General features: G+C 48.7%; 1 protein-coding gene across 6 annotated transcripts in view; it reads right to left on the reverse strand.

Moving 5' to 3' along the window:
* The window catches only part of DPP6 (dipeptidyl peptidase like 6), a 547,256-nt gene that overhangs the window by 169,752 nt on the left and 365,392 nt on the right, over positions 1 to 12,112 (reverse strand). For all 6 annotated transcript variants that reach the window (XM_064162829.1, XM_064162831.1, XM_064162828.1 and 3 more), the window contains one exon: positions 10,262 to 10,360. In XM_064162829.1, coding sequence (XP_064018899.1) covers positions 10,262 to 10,360 — 99 coding nt within the window. The remainder of the gene's footprint in view (positions 1 to 10,261; positions 10,361 to 12,112) is intronic.

The raw sequence follows: 12,112 nt of genomic DNA on the forward strand, positions 1-12,112 counted from the left end.
AACAGTGAAAAGCTGTGCAGTTTCTTGCTGCCCTCCATTTATCTCTCTCTGTCGTGTCTGAGAGCAGCTGGGGACTTTGCAGCATGCTGAGCTGGCTGTAGCCTATTGCAGAGCTGAGTAATCTGTCTCAAGAATCCTCTGCCACCCTCTCTTCCTGTTGGGTTGTGCTCTTGCCATGTGCTCTTCAAACCCTGGCTGCTAGAGCAGGAAAAGCGGAGATGACTGCTAGATTAGCCAGGTCTGGCCAGCTGGAGATGCCAGGTTACAGTTACCCCTTGGATTCTCTGCCACTGACTTCCCACATTCAGCACAGGCCAAAACCAATACCACTCTGATCAACAAACTCCCCAGGAAATCTTTGCCAATATCTTTATCCAGACCCCATGTATTTAGACACAGAATAGACAAAGACATAGAATCAGCCAGGCTGGAAGAGAGCTCCAAGCTCAGCCAGGCCAACCTAGCACCCAGCCCTGGCCAATCAATCAGACCATGGCACTAAGTGCCCCAGCCAGGCTTGGCTTCAACACCTCCAGGCACAGCCACTCCACCACCTCCCTGGGCAGCCCATTCCAGTGCCAATCACTCTCTCTGCCAACAACTTCCTCCTCACATCCAGCCTAGACCTCCCCTGGCACAACTTGAGACTGTCCCCCCTTGTTCTGTTGCTGGTGCCTGGCAGAAGAGCCCAACCCCACCTGGCTACAACCTCCCTTTCTCATGGTCTTACCACGAGTCTGAACAGCAAAACAAAGTGCAGGCAACAGGTAGCAAGTATCAGCTTATTCCAGCTCCTCACTGGAATGTTGCAGGAGACACAGCCCCAAATACATAGACTGAGAGAATAAAACCTCCAGGGCTTTTGCCATAGTAGTTGATAGCTCACGAGAGCCCAAGCTACCATTCTTGCTTGGCTGCCCCCACCCTGCCTGCTCTGTGCAGGTACATTCACTCCAAGCATCCCCTGGTTGCTCCCCAGGCCCGTGAAGCATCACTCAGCGACCTCTCTCTCTCTTCTCTGCCACATGCACCTGTTCTTATCTGCCTCATTTAGTACATCTTCACACTGAGCAGTGCATAACCCAGAGTGCTGCAGATAAATGCAATAATCCATTTGACACTGGGGGGAAAAAAAGCAATCCATGAACAGATTCTCATTAAAATGTGACCTCATGGCTTGCCTCCTTAATTCCTTTGTGCATCTTCTTGCCTCTTTCTTTTGCCCCCAACCAAATCCCACTTGTTAGCAGCTACAATGGAGAGAAAGAACATATAAAGTGACTTTTTTCCCTGCTTATTATCATGGGCTGAAGCTCAGTACAAACTGTCCAAGATAGCAGGATATCAGCAAGCAGATTTGCTGTGTACAGAGGGTTGGATGAAGTTCTAACTGTCTTTCTCTGCAATAGTTCATTGTATCTTTCACATTAGTGCATCACTTCAGATGTGCCTGGAGAAGTATGACTGTGCTGAACCATAAAAGTGGTTTGGCAGAGCCATGGCCATCACCCTGATTCTATCCTTCTGAAAAGCAAGGTAGGTAAGGCATGAAATCCAGCATCCTACCCATCTGGGCTGCCCGTGCATGATTCCTGGCTTTGGACTGGTCACAAGAGGGCACCACGTTACAGAGCCAATGGAAGCGCTTGGAAAGGACCCTCCATAAATAATTACTTGTGATGCTGAGCAGCAGATCCGGCAAGGGATGGCACTAGGAGGAGCCAGCCCATGCCCAGCTGCAGAGGGACTGCGATCAGAGGAGCAGCTTGCAGTTCTACAGACAGTCACATCGGTTTGAAATGCATGAGGAGATGAAAAAGGCAGTGACAGTTAAGGCGACAGCTTCCCCTTATCATCCCAGCCCAGTCTGCCTGCAGTGACTGGGCCAGCTCCTGCAGCAAGCCTCATTCCACAGCCTAGAAATTATTCTGGGAGTTTTTCTTTCACTTAGAATCATAGAATCAACCGGGTTGGAAGAGACCTCCAAGCTCATCCAGTCCAACCTAGCACCCAGCTCTAGCCAATCAACCAGACCATGGCACTAAGTGCCCCAGCCAGGCTTGGCTTCAACACCTCCAGCCACAGAGACTCCACCACCTCCCTGGGCAGCCCATTCCAATGCCAATCACTCTCTCTGACAACAACTTCCTCCTAACATCCAGCCTAGACCTGCCCTGGCACAACTTGAGACTGTGTCCCCAGCACAAGAAGGACACAGAACTGCTGAAGCCAGTCCAGAGGCAGACACCAGGATGCTGAGAGGGCTGCAGCAGCTCTGCTACGAGACCAGGCTGAGAGAGTTTGGGCTCTTCAGCCTGGAGAAGAGAAGGCTTTGAGGAGATCATATAGTGACCTTCCAGTGTCTGAAGGGGACCTACAGGAAGGCTGGGGAGGGACTGTTGACAAGGTCTTGTAATGACAGGACGAGGAGGAATGGGTTTGAACTGGCAGAGGGGAGATTCAAACTGAATGTTAGGAGGAAGTTGTTTGCAGTGAGGGTGGTGAGACACTGGCACAGGTTGCTCAGAGAGGCTGTGGCTGCTCCATCCCTCGAGGTGTTCAAGGCCAGATTGGATGAGGCCTTGAGTGACCTGTTCTAGTGGAAAGTGTCCCTGCCTATGGCAGGGGGTTGGGACTGGCTGAGCTTTGCGGTCACTTCCAACCTAAACCATTCTAACATTCTGTGATAAGGACATAGTGGATGCAGGAGGCTCACTTGGTAAGTGATGTGGGAGAGGTGCAAGGTGAGCTTGGAGGATCAGCAAGGGGGGTTAGAAGCAGAAGGATTAGTTACACAGATCTAAGCAGAAACCCAGACACTGGGAGATAGAGGCACACACTCTGTCTTACTATATCTGTGTCCTTGTTGTTATCCATCTCAGCAAGCCTATAAGTGCAGCAGGCATCATCACTGTTTCCTTTTCACAGCCTAGCATCTAATTTCTCTCATTAAAATATTCTAATTAGCCTCAAACCAGCACAAAACAGGACTTTGGATGGGGCAAACTTTTGGTCCTTTCCGGTTCTTAATTGAATTCTCCCTGATGTGAGGTTTATGTATCTACATTTTAAAGTCTAATTATAGTCCCTTGATCAGTGGTAATTATCTCATTCTAAAGTTCATGTCATGAATTATGTAAGTCCAGTACTACTTCTTGTAAGAAAGAGGAAAATGCTGCTTCTTAAATGTTCAACAGCTTAATGCAGTCAGGAGATCCAAACTCGCCAGAGACCTTTTTTCTAAGATAAGTAAATCTTTGCCTGCTCAATTTTCAATTACAAATATCTGACACACAGTTGGATCACCAGAAACTCCAGCAGTTCCTAACTCCAAATCATTACACTGTGGTATCTCTGCATAGATTTACTGACCATGCTGGCCAGGCTGATGCCCATCTACAAGAAGGGCTGGAAGGAGGAACTGGGAAATTGCAAAGCTGTCAGCCTGACCTAAGTGCCAGGCAAGTTTGTGGAACAGGTCATGCTGAGTGCTGTCACAAAGCACCTACAGGATGCCCAAGGGATCCTGGGCTGGCTCAGGAGCAGTGTGGCCAGCAGGACAAGGGAGGTTCTTCTGCCCCTGTGCTCAGCACTGCCCAGGCCACAGCTTGAGTGCTGTGTCCAGTTCTGGGCTCCTCAATTCAAGAGAGATGTTGAGGTGCTGGAAGGTGTCCAGAGAAGGGCAACGAAGCTGGGGAGGGGCCTGGAGCACAGCCCTGTGAGGAGAGGCTGAGGGAGCTGGGGGTGTGCAGCCTGCAGCAGAGAAGGCTCAGGGCAGACCTCATTGCTGCCTGCAGCTACCTGAAGGGAGACTGTAGCCAGGTGGGGTTGGGCTCTGCTGCCAGGCAAGCAGCAAGAAGGGGACACAGCCTCAAGTTGTGGCAGGGGAGGTCTAGGCTGGATGTGAGGAGGAAGTTGTTGGCAGAGAGAGTGATTGGCTTTGGAATGGAGTTGCTGTCCCTGGAGCAACTGGGCTGAAGAAGGCTGGGGCACTTAGTGCCATGGTCTAGCTGACTGGCCAGGGCTGGGTGCTAGGTTGGAGTGGATGAGCTTGGAGGTCTCTTCCAACCTGCTTGATTCTATGATTCTTCTCTCTTTTTTGTTTTTTACCTTATTATCTCCTAGGTGCTCCTTTCTCAAAACTTTCCCACCCTTAGACTGTTAGGAAAATCTTCAAGTTCATGCAGCCCTCACTCTTGATCTCCTCACCTACAGTTTAAAACTGAGTTCCCTCTATCTGACCAGATCTACTCAGCAGTGCTGGATTTAAATCAGATCTATTTCTTGCTCCCTCCCAAAGCAACCCTCCTTCTAGTGAGACACTGTCAAATTCTTGAGCAAGGGGGATCACTGAGCTCTATTGAATGCAGCTAGTTCCACGACCCAGGAGGAGTATGGTTTCTTTCTCTCCCTTTTCTCCCCTGTTTTATACTCCTATGAATAGAATAGAACAGAATAGAATCAACCATGTTAGAAGAGGCCTCCAAACCTATCCAGCCCAACCTAGCACCCAGCTATAGACAATCAACCAGACCATGGTACTAAGTGCCCCAGCCAGGCTTGGCTTCAACACCTCCAGGCACAGAGACTCCACCACCCCCCTGGGCAGCCCATTCCAATGCCAATCACTCTCTCTGCCAACAACTTCTTCCTAACATCCCCTGGCACAACTTGAGACTGTGTCCCCTTCTTCTGTTGCTGGGTGCCTGGGAAGAGGCAATGGAAAAAAAGCCAATGCTATTTTGGCCCCAAATGCTGCAGTGGGGCTGTAATTGCAGCCATCCTTTTAAAGGCTCATCGAGGACAACTGGCACAGCAGTTAGTTCATCCTTCCCTGGGGGCTGGGGTCTCACTGTTATCTGCTTTGCAGGCAGCAGCTAGGGAAGCTATCAGCAGCATACTGTACCATTAGTCCTTCACCTGGATCTCTCCCTACCACCTACTGAGAGAGCATCTAATCCCTCTCCCAGTTAAACCCTCACAAACCCACTGCTTTTCCTCTGGCTCTGAGAGCAGTGGGGTTTAATTTCAACCCCCTTTGAACCAGGTAGGGAAAAAAAAACCAACCCTAAAAAATTACCTGGAGTCAAACTGTTAAGCAGGTAGGCAGAACTGCTCTCTCTGTGTTTCTTTATTTCCAGCAGCAGAAGCACCACAGATGTGAGCTGCACCTTCAAAAGCCCCCCACGGATATCTGCTGCTCCCCATGGCAGCATGCTGTTTCCTTCCCATTTCTGTGCCTGCTGTTCTCCTCCTCTTTTTATTAATCAAAAGGCTTCCCCACAGTGAAGTGGGTGCAGTTCCAGCCTGGCTGGCTGGCTGCAAGCACCCAGCACTGAATTTAGCAGCTCTGCAATTGCCACTAGCAATACAGAGCGTGGAAACGCCACCGTGCACCTTGGTATGACATAAAGCATGACAATGGGGAGGAGCAAAGAAGGCAGTTTCTACCTGAGTGCCATGGATCTGCAAACAAACACAACACACAAGGAAACTCCAAGGGGTCTTAAATTTCATGCACCTGTTCCATCTTCCAATGATTCCCCAAAGCTGCTTTTCGCTAGCAGACATGATAAGGGCAGGAGGCACTGCCTTGCTGCTGAGTGTGCTTGAAAGAAAAGCACTCATTTGAGTGGAGATGGCATGACAGGGAGATGGGAATTCTGGATTTGCTGGTGGCTATAAAAAGTACAGAAAGCCAGCTCAGGGATCCAACAGGTAAGTCTGACCATCACTCTACCTGTAGGGGGAAGCCATAGGGAAATAACTGGGCAATTGTAAGGAGTAGGTGTGTTGGGGTTTGAGCAGAATTGGGCAGTCTGCAGGGGCCCTGGGGGTCTGGGCTGATGAAAAGCTCAACTCCTGTTGAGGGTGAGTACAGCCCAAACACAACCCTGTGCTGGGCTGCAGCAAGAGCAGTGTGGGCAGCAGGGCAAGGGAGGGGATTCTGCCCCTTGGCTCTGCTCTCCTCACACCCCACCTGCAGTCCTGGGGGCAGTTCTGGAGCCCCCAACACAAGCAGGACATGGAAGTGTTGGAGCCAGTGCAGAGGAGGCCACCAAGATGCTGAGAGGGCTGCAGCAGCTCTGCTATGAGGACAGGCTGAGAGAGTTGGGGTTCTGCAGCCTGGAGAAGAGAAGGCTTGGAGGAGACCTTGGAGTGGCCTTCCAGGATCTGAAGTGGGATACAGGAAGGCTGTGGAGGGACTATTGACAAGGTCTGGTAATGAGAGGATGAGGAGGAATGGGTTTAAAGTGGCAGAGGGGAGATTCAGAGTAGATGTTAGGAAAGGGTTCTTTGCAGTGAGGGTGGTGAGACACTGGCACAGGTTGCCCAGGGAGGTTGTGGAGCACAGAAGCACCCAGTGTGATCTTTGATCAGATTCTGTGCTTCTGTGCTCCACAACCTCCCTGGAGGTGTTCAAGGCCAGGGGTGGATAAGGCCCTGAGCAACCTGTTCTAGTGGGAGGTGTCCCTGCCTATGACAGAGGGTTGGAACTGGCTGAGCTTTGAGGTCCCTTCCAACCTAAACCATTCTATGTTCTATGAACTGAGGCAACTATGTGAGCCCCATCTGGCAGCACCTGGCTCAAGAGTGCCTGTGTGGAGGTGCAGCTCCTTCCTGATGCAGACTCCAAACAAGCACAACAATGCAGACTGCACTGGCTACGGAAGACAACTTTGTTCCTCCAGTCAGGAATAGAAAGATGAGTTTTCCTTTCACACTGACAGCCAAACCATGACAAGGGAGAGGCTCCTGCTTCCTTACAACTCAGGCAGCTGCCTGGAAGCAGCCTGTCTTCTCGTCCTATGGACAAGCAGCCCAGTGAAGCCTGCACTCCATCCACCCATGGTGTGGCCATCTAGCAAGACAATTTTAGTCTTAAGGACTGTCAAAGCATCATCATAAGGCAAACCTTTCTCACAATGAAAAACATTAGAAGTTACAAAGTTCTTAATATCTCTGCAAAGCAAACCATAAATAATTCATTTCCTCCCCACTCATCTGCATCATTTGCAATGCATCATTGCTTTTGTCAGTACAGACAATGCATTTGCTCTGCTCAGAACAGGCTTGGGGGCACGTGGGCTGCCCAAGGACTGTTGATCTGAGCATCATTACTAAAGGTAAACTGAAATAAATCACCTCAGTTACTACACAATGATTTTTTTTTTCAGCACAAGCAAATAAAACTGATTAGTTCCAGGTCATTAAATTCAATATTGGACTTTAAAAGAGCCCAGAGCTTCTGTAATGTTATTAGTAAAACATGTAACAAAACATGGGCTTCAGTATTACTCTATTGTATTTAGCTATTAGTTATTAGTGCACTTTTCAGAAGGATGTGCTGGTTTGAGCCTAATTTGAATGATGTAATGAGAGAAATTAGTTGCTAGGCTGTGAAAAGGAAACAGTGGTGATGGCTGCTGCACTCATAGGCTTGCTGAGATGCACAAAAGCAAGGACACAAACACAGATAAGACAGTGTCAGTGTGTGTGTGTCTGTTGGTGCGTTGGGCTTCTTCTCTGTAACTAATCCTTCTGCTTCTAACCCCCCCTGGCCAATCCTCCAAACTCACCTGTATGTAAGGCAAAATCTGAGATACAGTAGAAGGGTGGGAAGGAGGTGGAAGGGTGGTTGGGAGCCCCTCCTGGGCACTCTGGTTTCTGGGAGGGCTGCTGTGTTTCTGTATTACCTTTAGCTTACAGATTTCTGTAAGTAGATGTATATATATTGTAAATACCTGCTTGGATATTAGAAACATAGAATCAACCAGGTTGGAAGAGAGCTCCAAGCTCAGCCAGGCCAACCTAGCACCCAGCCCTAGACAATCAACCAGACCATGGCACTAAGTGCCCCAGCCAGGCTTGGCTGCAACACCTCCAGGCACAGCAACTCCACAACCTGCCTGGGCAGCCCATTCCAATGCCAATCACTCTCTCTGACAACAACTTCTTCCTAACATCCAGCCTAGACCTCCCCTGGCACAACTTGAGACTGTGTCCCCTTCTTCTGTTGCTGGGTGCCTGGCAGCAGAGCCCAACCTCACTTAGCTAATATGCCTTACATCCATGCAAAGCTCTATTCACCAGAGGGAAGATGGAGATAGCTCCACAGAAAAACCTCATTCTCTGTTCCTGCCAAAGTTGACTTCATTGTCATTCTCTTGTGCCACAGCAAACAAAGAAGATAGCAGTAAAGGTCTCACTAAAATATCTCTTCCTTCATTAGAGCCATTAGGGATACCAGTGCTAAAACAAGGACACTAGACAAACAATTCTGCAGTGCAGTACAGCTAATATTTTCCACTATTATTATTCCCAGAGAGTCATTATGGGCAGCAGCATTCCCCCAGAGCACACAGCCTGAGAAAGATCTCCTGCCCACCAGCAGATGTGTTTGTGAAGGTGCCTTCATCTGCAATTGCTTTCCTCTGTAGCTGAATTGGTAGAAGGAGTCAGAGACAGCTGTGCTCAGGGCAGCTGGGGAACATGTTAATTCAGCACTATCCTTTAACACTTCTCTCTTCTCATTATAGGTATAAAGATTGTTCCCAATAGGCACAGTAGACAAGGAAAGCCAAACATGAGGAGGGATTCAATCCAGTTCCTCATTAAATGCAAAAGAAAAACTCTTAACTCCACTGGTAATACAGGAGCTGGACTGGAACCTACTTGTACAACACACCACAAAGCAGCTCATTTTCACCAAAGCTGGTTCAGATTGCAGCAGTCTCCAGTGAGAGCCTGCCCTAAAACAGCTCTCCTCCAGCAAACACTGCATGCATGTGCTGATTTTAGTTGGGATAGAGTTGATTTTCTTCATAGTAGGTGGCATGGGGTTGTGGGTTGGATTTGTGCTGGAACCACTGTTGGCAACACAGGGATGTTTCCATTACTGGAAGCATTACAGTGCTTGCTCAGAGTCAAGGCCTATTCTTCTCCTCACATCACCCTACCAGCAAGCAGGCTGGAGGTGCACAAAGACTTGGCAGGGGACACAGCTGACCCCAACTAACCAGAAGGACATTACATACTATAGGATGTTATGCTTAGCCTATAAAGCTGGGGGTAGAAGAGAGGAAGGATGCTACAGTGCCTTGTCTTCCCCAGGAACTGATACATGTGCTGGATGCCTGCTCTCTTGGGGAGGGCTGAACACCTGCCTGCCCAAGGGAAGTGGTGGCTGAATTCCTTGTTTTGCCTTTTCTTTTGCTTGTGCAGCTTTGCTTTACCCACTACACTGTCTTGCTTTCTAACTTTTATCCTCCTGAGTCTCTACCCCACCCAAGCAGGGCACAGTGAGTGAGTGGCTGGGTGGGGTTACACCATGGCAGTGCATTCATTCAAGTATTCTTTGGTTTTCCCTTGGCCAGAAAATAGAAAGCAGCAGAGGATAAAAAGAACCCAGAGCTTGTGTGCAAGCACCAGCCCAGCTGCTGCTAGCCTGTGGCTTGCCTGTGGCTTGCAATGCTCTACCTCTCTGCTGGGGGAAAAAAAGTAGGTTAGAAGGGGATTATAAATCTGATAGAATCATAGCATCATAGAATCAACCAGGTTGGAAGAGATCTCCAAGCTCATCCAGTCCAACCTATCCCCCAGCCCTAGCCAATCAACCAGACCATGGCACTAAGTGCCCCAGCCAGGCTTGGCTTCAACACCTCCAGGGATGGCAACTCCACCACCTCCCTGGGCAGCCCATTCCAATGCCAATCACTCTCTCTGCCAACAACTTCCTCCTAACATCCAGCCTAGACCTCCCCTGGCACAACTTGAGACTGTGTCCCCTTGTCCTGTTGCTGGCTGTCTGTTTGTGGTAAAATAATGACTGACAGTGCTCCAGCCACATCTTCTATCCAGGTGGTACTGCACTTACTGAATGCTGGGAGATGATCAGGCAATGACAGTCACTTTCAGTGCCTAGCTGTGAGCTACGAGCCCATTGGAGTGCCCTAACTAAGACAATATATAGTAACAGAGCAGTGATGCTTGCATATTTATCAGAAGGAAAGCTGGAACAACATTTTGAGGCCTGAAGTTTTGGGCATGGTTCTGGGCAACCAGCTCTGGTTATCCTTAATTGAGCAGGGACCTGGACAAGCCAGTCTCCTGAGCTCCCTTTCCAACCCCAAATGCTCCTTGAATCTGCAGTTTCAGGAGCAAAATCAAGAATGGAAGGAAAAAAAGATGGAAATTAAAAACAGAGATGCCCAAGGAGCAGGGAAGGAAAGCAAAGAGGTTATGTTCATGCCTCACTCACCAGTTATCCACTTAGCCTCTGGGTCATGAATTTTGAAGTCACTGCTGAAGAGATCTTCCACTGTTATCTTCTTCTTCTGAGACAAGCTGTTGTCTTCAACTGCAAAACGTTTGGAAACAACCTGTCATTACATCAGCTTTGAAACAGACCTGAAAGCACAGCAGCTGTGACTGCTGCCACAGCACACCTCACTCACAAACAATGCACATAAAGCCTTCTGCCACACTTAATCCTCTTCCCATTGCTACCACCATGAAGATACCACCTAGTGAGTGGTTCATAAGCAGCAACCTCCTGGTTACTTGTGCCTGGATTCAGCAACTACATACATTTTGAGACACAACCTGATCAAAAAGGCATTAAAAAGGCCTGAGAACATACCTATAGATCATAGAATAGAACAGAATCAATCAGGTTGGAAGAGACCTCCAAGCTCATCCAGTCCAACCTATCCCCCAGCCCTGGCCAATCAACCAGACCATGGCACTAAGTGCCTCATCCAGGCTTTGCTTCAACACAGAGGTGGAGCAGGAAGGCTGCCTGTTTGCTGTGTCTGGCCACTGTCTTTTGGGTACAGAAAGACTGCCAGAGGCAGAAGGGGGATGAGGTCTGCCCAAGGATTGAGCAGAGATGGGAGCTGCTGTTGTGCTGGCCAGGGCTGTGGCCATTAACACCCACTCACTCCCAAGGGCACATTGCTGTGCTGTGGGTAACCTGTTATCCACCAGGACCCCCAGGTCCCTCTGCACCGGGCTGCTCTCCAGCAGATCACCTCCCAGCCTGTACTGCTGCAGTTTATTATCCCTCCCTAGATGCAGGACTCTGCACTTGTCCTTGTTGAACTTCATCTGGTTCCTCTGTACCCAGCTCTGTCTGTCCAGGTCTCTCTGGATGGCTGCACAGCCTGCAGCTGCATCAGCCAAGCCTCCCAGCTCGGTGTCATCAGCAAACTTGACACCAAGGTATCCTGTGCTGGGACCTTGCACCATGGTGAGGACTAACTGGAACGTTTCTCTGAAGTTCCACTGGCCTACATTTCCCACTGCAATAAATAAAACCATGCAAAAAAAACCAGCCTTGGCATAAAACACCCACAGAGATTTGGCTGAGGACTTGCATTAATGTGTCTTGGAAGCCACCACACTGAGCAGTGTGATTGAAACCTCAGTCAGACTTGGGAAAAGATGAAAATTGGTGACTATAATTTGCTTGGGTACAAAGGAGAGTTGGCATCAAAACAACTCGGAGTGTTTCACAGGGAATTTGCCTAGGTAACTTTCAATGGTTCCAAGTACCTCAGAGGCTTCAATTTAGTGCAATAAAGAAGACTTTTAGTGCAATAAAGACTTTTTTTGCCCCTCTAATAAATGGCACAGAGTCTGACTCCACTGCTTCTAATCACCAATGTGTTCAGCCTAGGAAGTTCAGTGCTAAATAACACTAGAGACAGCTTAGACTCTACGATACCAACAGACCCCAGGCACGAGAATGCTGTAGTGAGGAGGGATGCTGAAGCAGATCCCTGCTGTGGAAAAACTCAGAGTGTGCTCTCACAGGTTCCTTTAAAGATCAAATGTGTTTAAAGCTCACTGAAAGGTTTCTATGCAAATATTTTTTCAGCCAAAATGGAATGTTGGAAACGAATTATTCATGGAAGGTGACTGCTTATCACAGCAAGGAAAAAGCCACAGCTGGGGGGGGGGAAAGAAGGAATATATTCATCAAAAGTGCTGGCTTCAGTTTGCCTCTACACAAAATTCATCTTGGAGCAAATTAAAATACATTTTCATCTTAATTAAGTACCCACTATAGAGTTCTGTGGCACCACACATATATTTATGGAATCAGAAT

The sequence above is a fragment of the Pogoniulus pusillus genome, chromosome 23 (assembly GCF_015220805.1).
Source record: "Pogoniulus pusillus isolate bPogPus1 chromosome 23, bPogPus1.pri, whole genome shotgun sequence".
Classification (NCBI taxonomy): Eukaryota; Metazoa; Chordata; class Aves; order Piciformes; family Lybiidae; genus Pogoniulus; species Pogoniulus pusillus.